Source organism: Ammospiza caudacuta, chromosome 1, assembly GCF_027887145.1.
Source record: "Ammospiza caudacuta isolate bAmmCau1 chromosome 1, bAmmCau1.pri, whole genome shotgun sequence".
In the NCBI taxonomy this organism is placed as follows: Eukaryota; Metazoa; Chordata; class Aves; order Passeriformes; family Passerellidae; genus Ammospiza; species Ammospiza caudacuta.
Window position 1 is genome coordinate 54,318,138 of NC_080593.1, and position 13,949 is coordinate 54,332,086.

General features: G+C 35.3%; 1 protein-coding gene across 1 annotated transcript in view; it reads right to left on the bottom strand.

Moving 5' to 3' along the window:
* Positions 1 to 13,949, bottom strand: part of SUGCT (succinyl-CoA:glutarate-CoA transferase) — a 311,211-nt gene that overhangs the window by 258,526 nt on the left and 38,736 nt on the right. Inside the window, exons 7-8 of the mRNA XM_058812181.1 lie at positions 13,224 to 13,315; positions 6,108 to 6,251 (exon numbers count right to left, since the gene is read on the bottom strand). Of these exons, the coding sequence (XP_058668164.1) occupies positions 6,108 to 6,251; positions 13,224 to 13,315 (236 nt within the window). The remainder of the gene's footprint in view (positions 1 to 6,107; positions 6,252 to 13,223; positions 13,316 to 13,949) is intronic.

The following is a 13,949-nucleotide window of genomic DNA, read 5'->3' on the forward strand; positions in this document are numbered from 1 at the left end:
TTGGAATAGGTTGCCCAGGGCGAAGTCACCATCCCTGGAGACATCTAAGAGGTGGCTGATCTGAATCATGTGATTTAGTGGTTTAGGGGTTGTAGTGGTAGTTCTAGGTTGACAACTGGACTTCATGGTCTTAAAGGTCTCTTTCAAGCTTGATGATTCTATGACTTTTATGCAATTTAATGGATACCTGTTTTAGAAGTCCTAAACTAGAGTCTGAAGACATTTTTTATAGCTTTCACCATAACATAGTAAGTAATAAGTTGTGATTTTTGGCCTAACCACATGTCACTTCTCTAAAGAGTTTGCAATTTAACTGATTAGCCAAAACCAATCCTGAACAGAGAAAGAACACTGTGCTGAATACAAACAGAAATTCTGGCAGCAGGAAGACCAAAGGAAGTCATTATTTCAAATGTGTTTCAGCATCATCCTTTACCTTTTTTAAAAGATAAATTATAATCTACAGAGAAATTTTAATAAGAGTTTTTTGAAGAAATCAAACTAAGCAGTGTTGAAACCTTAGCTAGAGTTCTATCACCATACCCAAAAATGCCACATTTGTTAAGGTTTATTAGATTTCCAGAGGTTCAGCAGCACATAAAAATCAGCTGTCTTGTTAACTTAAAATTTTCCATGACATAAAACTAAAACCTCTTCCATCAATTTACAACCCTATTACTTGTTATTTACACTAAAAAATGGAGTACAATGTGTTGAAAGGCTCCATCCTAGTTTGATGAACTTATAGAATTACTTCTGAAACTTCTATGAGTTTAGAGGGGCAGGTGAGATTTTGGGGTACACTAAATGTGTTTATTCTGGTACTAGTTGCTTAAATCATTCCCCTTTCTTTTAATTTACTCAAGTTATCCTTCTCTTAATACTCACCATGACTCTGAAATCTGATCTGCTGGTAATAAACATCTTGATTCCATTTCCAAGCTTACACCCTTATTTAAAGGTCATCTAAATTAAAAACTCATTTAAAGAAATGTCTTCCTTTGTCTTCAAACCTTCAAACTCTCTCCTCTACCCACTGCAGTGTCCTTTTTTTTTAGTAAAAAAGGGGCATATTTTTTTCTATCTCCTTCCTAGTCTTTCTCTAATTAATCAGAGACAGATCAACATAGGAAAATGAAGCTGAAACTCATTCAGGCTTGGTTTCTTTAGCACAAGAACAATGTCTGCAAAGACCAAAAGTCAGAGAATTTACAGTTAGGTAGCATTTAAAGAAGAAATTCCCCAGCAATTTGAATATGTATTCTGTTTACAGAGTAAAGAAAGCCTCTAAATAAAACCAAGATCCAGTTGGAGGATGTTCTACCAATGACTGCATAACTAATCATTAGAAATCATAACACAAATTCCACAGAGACCAATATTAAATTGAGTTACTGTCATGTGTGTATGGTCTTCTGGTCTATTCAATCAAATTCTGGCTGCTTAAAACCCAGAGGGATAAATTCTGTTCTTAGTTATACAGCTGTCCTCAATGGAAATTGTCAAGAATACAAGCCAAGAAGTGTTTAAAGTGCAGTATATGTTTAAAGAAATGTTCACATTAATACAGATTTTGTTATTTTTCCATATGAGAGTTATACAGTGAAAAAAATAACATCTCCATACAGCACATGCTCAATTTTTTATTATGATGGAGATTAAGAATACTATGTTTTGCAAAGATGATGCTTTATAAGCTTGTAAAAAACTGACTTATTCAAACCATACCCAAAACCAAGACAACTGTGTAACAGTCCTCATAGCTGGCCTCCAAAATCACCAGAAGCAATAACCTCTAAAAAAGATGATTTTCCTTTGGTATTTTGGTATTCATTCAACTCATGACTCTCAGCAAGCAGAGAAGCAACAAGATAGAGTGAAGACACCTGAGCAGTACTAAGTTCCAAGACTGATATTTCCACACGACTTACTTCTCAGCCTTCTATGTCCTATAGGCAGTATGGAACTGTTACCAGCTTCACCTGCACTCAATAATTGCTAAAAGACATGCCATGAAAGCCCTGAATAGATAGCACTGAAAGCACCTTAAATAGATAAGCCTTAAACAGAGTCATCATGGGAAAATGTGAGGCAGAAATAAAAACTAATAGCTTCTAACTCTCATCATTCCCTCAGTAAACTAACTGCTTAATTAAGAACAAAAACGAAATAAAGAAAATCATTTATACCAATTTTCTAGGTTTTTCTAGAGTCACCTCAACATTTTAAGAACACATTTGCTATGGCAAATATAAACTAAAACATAGTAATTAGAAGCAGAGAAGTGTCTGATGAACAATCATATTATACAAACAATGTTAACCATATTTTTCTCTCAGTGGAATCTGGGAAAAAATACATTCAAAATTGCAGAAATGTTATATGCAATATAGTTCTTGCAGATTTTTAATCCAAATGAAACCAACTTATTACAGTATTTGTTGGAGCCTGGTCATAATTAAATACAGGAAGGATATTAAAACGTCCAAGAGATTTTTTTTAAGCCACAACAGAAGAAAGGGCACAATTGCATAATTGGAACCAAATCCAAACCCCACTTCCTTCTTATTTACCAGTATCATCTAAAGGACACTATTTAGATGCTGAAAGATCTGGAGCTTACAACTGTGAATCATCTAAAAGTCAAAAATTTCAAAGGAATTGTATGACACAGGTTAAATGTTTATAGATGAGAGATATAGAAAGTTTGTGCTCACTATAAAACCACATCCTAAGAGTTACCATATCTCTCATTCAAAGAAAAATGCTAGAATCCTATTTTGTTATGGGGAAAGAAATCCTCTTTGGTAGTAGTAAGTGTTTAAAATACAGAATTTGAAAAAAAAAATGTATTTGAAGATATTCTAAAAATCATATTTTTTCAGAGTACAGAGTCTTACTTATAATTTGGTTCTACACAGATAATATGAAACTAACTTGCCAGTCAGTGGGATAGTTCTTTAAAAAGTTTCAGATCAGCTTTGTTGGCAGCTGAATTCAGTTCAATGCTCTTTGTTATTTGCATGTCTGTGCAGGAAATTAGCATCAAAAGCATTTTCCAGCCCTCCCCTCCACAAAAAAGAATATAAATTCTCTTGTTTTTCTGCAAGGCATGCAGAAAAGTGATAGCACAGACACAGATTTAGATTTAGGACATTTAGATGCTAAGTTTTCTGTATAGAAGAAACCAAACCGTTTTCAAGATTTTCTAATTACCTGAGTGACTTAACTCCTGGGTTTTTATTCCTTTGTGAAATCATCAAAGTCATCAACACTGAACAATGAATATGTATTGGCCAGGTTCACAAATTTCAGTTCAGATGAAGGGATGAACAAAAGATCCAACCACACTGCTATATTAGCTCAGTGCATGAAATGCTGGCAAAACCAAGAAGTTTCATACAAGATCCTGCTGTCAAAACACTACAAATAGGATGGTTAAGTACACACAGCAGATTCCTTTTTTTCTCATTAAAAATTACCACACTTCAGTGAAACTCTTGCTGAAGAAGTTATCAAGATGTCTCTGACCTCTAGATCCTACCATTAATCAACACCAACAAGAACCTAGTAAACTGAAAGTCTAAAATTTTAGGTTCCTTATTTTTTAGGCAACATCCATGAGAAACTTCAAAAAGTCCTTCTTTTTAAACATTCATCACATGATGAAAAGCTAGCTTTAGATACCTAGTTGGGAGGTAAAACCAAAACCTTTTTGGAAACATGTATCTTTAAAGACCCTGATTGCATCACAGCAATTGTCTAACTTTATTTAAAAAAACTCATTACCATCAGAAGTATTGCAAGAGAATTTTATTTATTTACATTATTTTTCAGATTTGTACTGCTCTTTCTTAGTAGTGACACTCCCCCTAAAGACTTATAAGTAAACAGCAGTCTTACAAAAAGAAAGAAAACAAACTAAGAAACTAGATGTTCTGAGAGAGACTGAGCTACCACTTATGTATTTTTTTCATTCATTGTAACACGTCTTTTTAATGGGATTAACCACATCTTGGTGGTTTTTTTTTCTTTAGAACCTCATCCATAAATACTTCTTCCAATTTAATAGATGTTCTCATTACAGTCTTGGGCCAACACCCTAAACTGAATTTGGACTGAAGCAACAGAGTAATCTAAAACAAAAGAGATGTTTTCTGAATAACATATTTTATCCATATTCTGTGCAAATATACCACATTTTTTGAATTTCATTTACCCAACACTGAAGTAAATAAAAACATTTCTTTTTCAATGAGAGTGTGCATTTATGGAATTATTTCTCAATAACTTTTAAATAACTATAATTTGATAATGAGCAGGGAAGGGGTTACTGTTTAAAAAAACCTAAAAAAACGAATAAGCTCTTCCTTGACTATTTAGCACTTCTTCAACTAATCATGTAGAAGACAAACACCATGTGACATGCTTGACATGCTTTGTTCACCAACATCTATCCAGGTCTTCAATCTCCTCCTTGTGCATGTTAAAGGAGTAGCCTAAAGGATGATGATGTGGAAGTTCAGGTGGAAATTTTGCAATATAAGAACACTTCTGTGCATGGACAAATCTACAGTAATCAAGGAAAAATATTAAAAAGACAAGGTAACAAAATAAGTGAGTCGAAGTTAGAAACACCTAACTTCAACTCTTCTTGCTTTCAGCATTTGATAAAATATTGAATAATAATCAAGAAGACTTCATTAAAAAAAAAGCCAAAAACCAGTGGAACAAGGAATTACATGCACACACCTCTCCCAGAATTAATTTGGAAATCAATAAAAATTATCAAAAGTATTTTTACAAAATTAGAAATTAAAAAGATCAAGGAGTAGCTGCCATAATATATAACACTACAATACCTTAAACATAAAATCCCCCTTAATCCATATATTTACAAATTATTTAATAAGAATTTAATACACATTTAAAATATTTTTCTGAACTGTTTTTTTCCTAAACATTTTTTCAATACAGATACAACGTTTGCAAATATATGTAAGTATAATTAAGTTCACTTCTTGCAAACATTTGTTCCGGAATAAATGAGAAGTTCTTTATTGATTTAAGCAAGGATTTCCCCTCCTTTCTGATTTCAATAGTTATTCAGACAAAAGCAGTAGGCACTAAAACTAGAGCAAACTCAATCATTACTCTCAGTCATTGTTACCCTACAATGATATAGGTGTTCAACCTCTTGCTCACACCTGGGCCAACTTTTAGCACAATGGGCACTGTAATTTCTCAACTGTACTGACAGCTATAACATGAAGAAAAATACAATTAAAAAAGGATGAAAACAATGAAGCACTGTAGTTGCTTTAATAAGGAGACTGCATACAATTTTGACGTACATTTTATAACAAAAACAAAAATTCCTCTGTACCACGTGCCAGTTGGTAACAGCAAGTACCTACATCAGCAAGACAACATATTATCTGATCATATGCAGCTCATATCAATGCCACTTGCTTTTTGAAATGATAAATCATTGCACCAGTGGTGTTCAAATATTCAAAGAAGAGAGTTAAAGTTCTCATTATAGGTAGTACATGCTATATCTTTCATGAACAAAACAACTTTGCCTTTAATGCCTAGGAAAAATGCTGCCATCTTCAACCTTACTTTGTCCTTTTAACTCCCAGAGCCAAAATGCAGACCTCCTGTATTACATTACTTTGAAACTTGGGTGATATTTTAACATTCTAGATGATTTTGCATAAGTTATTCAGTCACTCTAGAAGTAATGTGACCTAGTGCCAAAGCCTTCCTTTCAACATTGGTTTCACCATTTAGGCTTGTCTGTCTCCAATTACTCACTACAACTGTTACATTCTCGGTGATATTATAAACCTTGATTAACCTGTGCTTTCACAGAACATGGCAGTCCTTTGCAAAAAGTGAAAACCAAACTTAGTGCAGTAGTAACAATAACCATGTCATATAAAATGGTCACTACCAGAGTGGCAAGTTAAGAGAATGATCACTAATGTCATTATTAGTGTTGTCATTAGTTATACTAACTAATGCACTTTAATTTATATGCAAATTATATTCTTAGGTTCAAACATCTATACAACAAAAAGCAATTTTTTTACAACTCCTACCTGAGTTGACAGGAGATTGCAGTCAATGTGTAGTCCTTTTCCTGTCTTATACCTCTGAAGTAAACCAGCCATAATTGCTCCATATGTATACAACCCAGTAGCAAGGTCTGTCATTGCCACTCCTGATCTAACTGGCTCACCATCCTAAAGAAAAAGAAAACACCCCAAAATGAAACAAGGCAAACAAAGAAAACAATAAACAAAGAAAAAATTAAAAGCAGGGAAACAAGCAGAGACAATACAATTGTGCAGGGCTGGGATCTTATTGGCATGACAGGGACACGGTGGGATGACTCCTGTGACTGGAGTGTTGGAATGGAGGGATATCAGCTCCTTAGGAAAGACAGGGAAAGGAGACAAGGAAGCAGTGTTTCCCTCTATGTCAATGACCAGCTGGAGTTTCACTGGGGGTGGATGAAGAGGTGCCTGAGAGCACAGGGAGGACAACTGCAGCTAACATAATCCTGCTATGCACACCCATCCGTGGAGACGGAGTGGATGGGGCCCTCGACAGACAGATCGCAGCGGCCTCACACTCACAAGCGCTGGTCCTCATGGGGGGCTTCAGCCACCCCAATATCTGCTGGAGAGACAATAACATAGAACCATGTGCTGTAGGAAAAGATCAGGTTCAAGACCATCTAGGGAACCTGAAAGTGCATAAGCCCATTGGACTTGATGACATACATTTGCAGGACCAAGGGATTTGGCAGTGGGAATGGCTAAGACACTATCATATTTGAGAAGTCATGGTAGTCCTAGGAAGTTCCCACTGACTGGCAAAAGGGACACATAACCCCCATATATTAAAAGGGTAAAAAATAAGAGGCAGGGGACTACGGGCCCACCAGTCTCCTCTTCCTATCCAGCAGGCTTATGGAGCAGATTCTCCTGGACGCTATTCTAAGGCACATGGAAAATAAGCAATGATTTGTGACAGCCAACATGGCTTCACTATGAGCAAATTGTACCTGACAAATATAGTGGCCTTCTATGAAATGTTACAGCAGTAGTAGTAGGTCTGGGAAGAGTGACTGATGTCACCTACTTGGTTCTCTGCAAAGCATTTGACACCATCCCACATGACATACTTGTCTTTAAACCAGGCACTTGGTAAGGAATTGGTTGGATGATTGCACTCAGTTGCAGCTAGTGCAAGAAATTAGTATCTTTGAGTGATCTGATGTAAAGAAACTACCACTGAAAACCAGGTATTCTTGCAGCATGTACATAAAACTGCCACTTTGTGATGCCACATATTGACATGATGAAGGATTTATTATGCCACTTTTTGTCTCTAATAATATAACACTTCAACTCATCAATGCAAAAAGAAAAGAGATAATGTTAGAGACAAGAGAAGCTAGTGAAGACTGAATTTTATTATGTCCAGAAGCTAAAGGCCTAAAAAAATTCTACAGTATGCTGACACAGCTGCCTGTCTGTTTAAAAGGCAGAACAATATTGCTTCATTCTTCTCATTCACTTTTTTTCTCTCATCTTCAGTCCCTCCCCAGGTGAAAGCTCGGTTTTGTATTTTCCACTATATACACTCCAGGCTTCTAGTAAGAAAACAAACACAAATTTTTGTTTACACTCATAAATATTACACGTGCAAATACATGCAAATTCATGACCTTCTGAGTGAAGTCACTGAAAAGCTGTTTGTTCAAATATCCTTTTTCTGTATGTCATACCTTTTCTAGCATCAAGGGAAGAATCTTCATGTAACATCATGTGTTTCAGAACTTCTGTAATCATTGGCATGATATATGTCCCCTCTGAAATCAATGGCAAAATGAACTACTAATTTCAGCCCAGCTGGCCTTTTATTGTAGTGCCTCTTCTGAAACATTTTCCATTTCCTACTCTGAAAATTTGAGGTCAGATGATCAGATTATCACATCAGTTCCTTATTTTGAAATCTTACTTCTTGTTTGTTTGGGGTTTTTTTTTTAGTTTTTAAACTGTGAAGAAAAGTAGTAGATAATGAGACTCTTCCAGAGTTCTGGCACACAAGTAAGCCTACCACAAAACAACTTAAAACCATTACAATTGATAAATAATAACAATTTGTCATGAAATTGACTAAAAATTACAAAATCTGTATAAAATACAGCAAAATTGGGAAAAAATTAGTTACTCTCATCCAAACTGCAGTAAGGATTAGTCTGTGACTCTCTATAGCCTAGATATCCATAGGATGATATATAAACTACACAATACTAAGGTGAACGCTGCTTTAGGAAGTAAAACTTTTTTGAAGAATCTCTTATTTCTTCCTTCCCCAGATGCTACACTAAGCTACTTCAGCTTCCCAATAGAAAACACAACTCAAAGGTTCCAGTTATTTACCACCCTCATTGTACCCAACTCTGGTACATAGCAACATAGCAAAAAGACACATACACATACAAAAACACCCAACCAAAACAAAAAAACCCCTCATATTATCTGCAGCAAGTAATTAGCTTGTTTAAATTGTTCTTTCTTTATTATAGCCACTTCATTATATTCACTGGGTTGATAAGAAACAAAAAAGACTAGATTTTACAAACAGATGGGCAGCAACATATTTAGTTTGAAAACAATGCCCACTGTTTTAAGAGTGTCAATAATTTCACCCTTTAAGGAGAACACTACATTTTGAAGATGAAGAAATTGGGATTATTTTAATAGGTTGCTATATATGAAGTCCAGAACCTTCCTCATCAAGTACTAAACTATCTAATGTTTAAAAGTAAACACTTCCTTTGCCTCAGTAAAAAGTTCACCTTTATTTCTAAAAATACTTTCACAATTTCCCCTTAGAGAACACTCCTACAAACTACTAGCACTATATTGCTATGTTATTTTTAACATGTTGGCTTTGTTTTATCCTAACACTCCACAACCCATAATTCTGAACCAGTCCACACAATTTCTAGCCATCCTTGGTCTTCCTACCAAGACTCATGATGAGCTGCCATGTCTCACCATTTAATCAGCTTCAATCAGCTCCTGTGCCATAAACCAGTCTTTTGGGGCAGGACACACAGGTGTAAGTACTGTGGAATGGATTAATTCAGGCGTTATCACTATCCTGCAGAACAAGGGATGTGAAGCTGCTTTATATGAAGGATTAAGCTAAACACACAGAGAAATAACCTTCTTTTGGACAGAGCTTCTGCTAGCACAGCAGTACTTCTGTATAGCTAATATTATACCACCTACCTGGGCAAAGTAAGGATCTATACAGTATCATTTATTCAAGCAAGTTATTTCAAAAGTGCCAAACACCGCCACCCCTGCCAGACAGAAGTGATTTTATTGTTCTGGTAGGAAGAGCAATGTAGCACTAGCCAGGGAGAATGTGTCTTACGCAAACAAAGCTGCCATCCAGCCTCAAGGGCTGGCTTGAACTATCAATTAGGTGCAACATCAGGAGTTGCCCTTTCCTCATTTGAAAGGATAAAGATTCATACCAGTTAGGCAGACCTTTTGTTTTTAAATCACTGTGCTTTGCTATTGCTCAATCTTAGAGTTTACATTTTTATTCCTGATTTTTGCTGTTTGCTAAATTCCTTACAACTGGTCAACATATTCTTGCCCAGATATAGCCACAACATGTTTTAGAAACTTCCTTTCCTGAGGTGTTTTTTTTTTGCCCTTTGACATAATTTCCCTTTCCAAATTTACATCAGTAATACAAAAATCATCCATTTAAAATGAAAATTGGTTTGAAATGACATGTTTAAGAAAAGCATTCTAAGTCCAGTAGTTTTACAGATGTGAAATAATTGCTGAAGCTAATATGAACCAGCAATGGCTGTATTTTTCAACAGCTCTCAACTATATACACCATGTGTATTCTTTTGTAACACTTTGTTTGGTACTAAACTGAAGAATGAATGGCATCTCTGGATTGCAGATTAAATGCTGACTCATATTCAGTAAAACAAAAATGTTTTCTCCTCAAGAAAGAACACACCACTATAAAGGTACTTTAAGTATTGAGGACCACATGTAATAATCCACTAGGAGATGGAAGGAGATTTGTGATCAAATTGGATTTTATTTAATTAATTTCAAGTTATTGTTTGATGAGTCATAGAAATTTCAAATTTCACAGGTATGATACCTTCTAATACACAAGTAATCAAGCACATGTGTAAGAGCTTGCAGGTTACTGTATACAAAACATGATTTAAAGACACTATTCTACTGTGCAAAAACAACTCTAGCACAAATGCAGTTGTTTGTGCCAATATTTTTGCAATGTTGCAGAAGTTATAGCTTGATTTCAAGGTTCTGAATATCACTCAGAAGCATTTCAAAGTTATTACTATTAAGTGATGCCAGGAAAAAAAAAGATAAACAAAAAAAGCGCAAGCTGTTAATTTATTTTTTTTTATAGGCAGGAATATATACTGCTATTGGATTATACATTTTTCTATGTGTCAGATACTGGACAAAATTTTATTACCCTATTATAAAATTCTTTCTAAGGAACTGTAAATATTTATACATCGATGTAAATATGCATACCTCAACATTCAACACCTCGGTCATGTATGTAGATGCTTTTTTACTGCTTGCTCAGATTCATTCCATTTGTGTGCTGCAACAGCTGATGCCTCTAAGACCATCCTGCAAGAGCGTTCAATGGTTTGTTTACCAAAGGGATGTTTCCAAAGAGCACTCTTGCACTGATGATGTCATACTGATTATCTATAGCTACTGCAATTAAATATAAAACCAACATCATCTGTTATAACTTTTCCTTTTCTTTCATTTCCAGCTTATAAGAGTGGCATTTTCTATTTTATTCTAAAAAAAAAAAAAAAAAAAACAGACCCTAGTGTACCCATTCAAATTAACTTATTAGTTTTTGCACATTAATTCTACATTATCTAGTCAACAAATAATTTAAGCTTTATTAAAAAAAAAAAAGCATGAAATTGTTCTCTTTTTTACTCTTTTTCTTTGGCCACTTTTCTACATGTTGACTGAAACAAGGTTTTCTACTTTTGTTCAGACTTAGTTTTGTGAAATTTTAAACACAATTCTGTCACAAGAACATAAATGTTTAAAAAAATGGAAGATTTTACTATTAATAATACTTCACTATTTTGAAGTTACTTTCAACAACCATATGATTTTACAGCCACTTGGATAGGTTTCCACTACAACAACAAAAAGAACATTTGTTTTTTTGGAGTCATTGACTACTTAAGTCTTTGAAACAATACTGTCCACCTATACATCCAAAAATGGTTTTGAGAAATTGAGGAAATGTTACATAAACAACTTCAAATAAAGAAAAATAAGCAAATTTTTGCATGCTCATTTTAATCATGCAAAAGAGTGACTAAGTTTGAATGAACTCTCAGAAGCTCCCAGTGAACAGACAAAGCTGTTACTGACAGTGGCTAAATGATTCCTATGATTACATTACCTCAAGGCTTGGTGAGGTGATGCGAACATCTGGTTTTCCAGCGTAGACCTTAACACAATCTATTTATAAAATCTATCTTCATAACAGCCACTGAGGACTATTATTTTCATAATATAACTTGCATGCAATTATTCAGTGTAACAGTTATTTATTCTGGCATTCAATATTATTGAAAAGCAGTACAAAAGTCCTGTGTTTTTCAATCTTTCTATCTACCTTTATTCATGTTGCACTAACAACATCTGGCCCTTTCTAACAGTTTGTATACCCTTCCAATTTTGATTGGTATATTTTGAGGTGTACATGAAGTTTCTGGCATTGTACTGGAAGTATGAACCTCCATTCTACAGATACAATGTTAAATTTACTTACACTGCAGTTACTGTGATCAGTCACTGCTTAGTGCACATGTACATGATATATTTGAAGGGAAGTGCCTGTAAGGACAGCACTCAATTTCATGTCTTCTCATGTTCTGTGATGGAACATCCTATGAGTACATACCAATAACACAGCAGAAATAGACAGCCTCAGGAAACTAGGCACAAGATGTTTCAGCTTACTCAGTCAAAAAATGCTTGATTTTGGCTTTTTCCCTAATAAAAAGGACAACGCTGGTAACAATACTTGCCAGAAGTACAAACTTCTGATGTTTGCCATTGTTCTCAGTAGAAAACAAGTCTATTGGCAGAATATCAACCCTACAATAGAGTTGTGTCCAGATCATGTGGTTAGCTTTCAACAACATACTCAAACATGAACAGCTGACACTTAGTACAGAAACTTTATGAATTCCTTGTTTATCTAGAACATGCAAGTATTGTACTCACAAGATCTGCACTATTGCTTCCAGAGTACCAGGAGCACCTCCACACTAGAACGGTATCTGGCATTTATAATGCATAGAGCAGACTTCTAACGCTACCTCACTTGAAAAGGGACATTTGAGGACCACATTCCCTGCATCTGTAGGTGATTCAAGACAGCTTAATTAAATGTTTATTTCACCAGCATTTTTCTGAGGTGAAGATACATGTTCTGTGTATCTCTGGAATTTAGATACTAAACTATTATTATGCTTCCTGCACTGCCACAGCTAACAAAGATCTTGGATGTCAGTGGGAATAGGTAGCACATAAAGCTTTTCCAGAAATGCATGGCATCTTTCTGCCTATTTGTAGGCAGAATGACTGAAAAACACCCACCTTTTGTCAGATATCTTATCTATTTTGTCAGATATTTTATCTAGATAGCTTCACAACTCCCATTTTTACATATGAAGGAATATCAATATCCAAGCATCAGTGAGACTTCAGACTCATAGATATGGTTCTATCATCCAGCTGTCAACAATGTGTCTACTACAGCTCTAGAAGTGACTACATGCGACCACTAACAGGTTAGCATACATTGCCAATTTATTCACTGGAGATTCAGGATTTTTCTTTTTTTCTTTGATTTTCTGTTTCTTGAGCATTTTTCTTTACAAGTCTGGAGTGCCATAGCTGAAGTATACAAGTACTATTATTTTCTTAGATTCCCAGAGATGAGACCTCTTGCTGGACTCAGGAGGGTTTGCATAATAGATGTGTTACCAGCAGGCTGACTTGTTCCATGCAGCAGCCAGTTTTGGGGCATGGCACAAATATTCTATGAAATTTTTAAGTTGTGCACTATACCTCATGCCCTGTGATATGCATGAGACCAGAAACAGCAGCAGCAATGGAGTCATATCCACCTCTTTGAACTACTGGACCAGTCTGACCATAACCTAAAAGAGAAAGAGAACAACTAGTCATTCAATCAAGAACAAGTAGAACTTAAGCTCCTCAGCTTTTGTTAACAAGCTGTCCAGACTGTACAACCAATGAACACTATTGTATTCTCTTTATTCCTTCACATTTCTAAGAGTAAAGTTGGATTTATCCTCTGTGGGTTGAGGATGTGTTTGATCTTAATTCTAGACAGACTTGTATCCCTGCTATGTTTCATTCCTTTTGGATAAAATTTCCTTTGTAATTCACTGCGTCAGCTGAGGCTGGACTCAGATGTTATTTCATAGAATCTACAGTATGTAGATGTTATTTCAGAGAATCTACAAGCCTACAATTGCTGTCCAACAGGGCCCATCTTGCCTGTGTTATCTCCACTCTGCCATAAGGATACCTTGAATACTTCAAACAACACTAAAATCATGACACTATGGTTTTGACACATTAATTGCTCCCCCCTCATTTCTGTTACTTTATTCCATATCTTAACGGAGTTACCTTCAAAACAAGCATTGTTTACAAAAGATGGCAAGGCCTTAGCAAGCACGTACAATCTGTTTGCCAAGAGTTGGCATCAATGAAGTCCAAAATACTGAGAACTTTTACTGAACTACCTAAATACAGTTTTGTTCA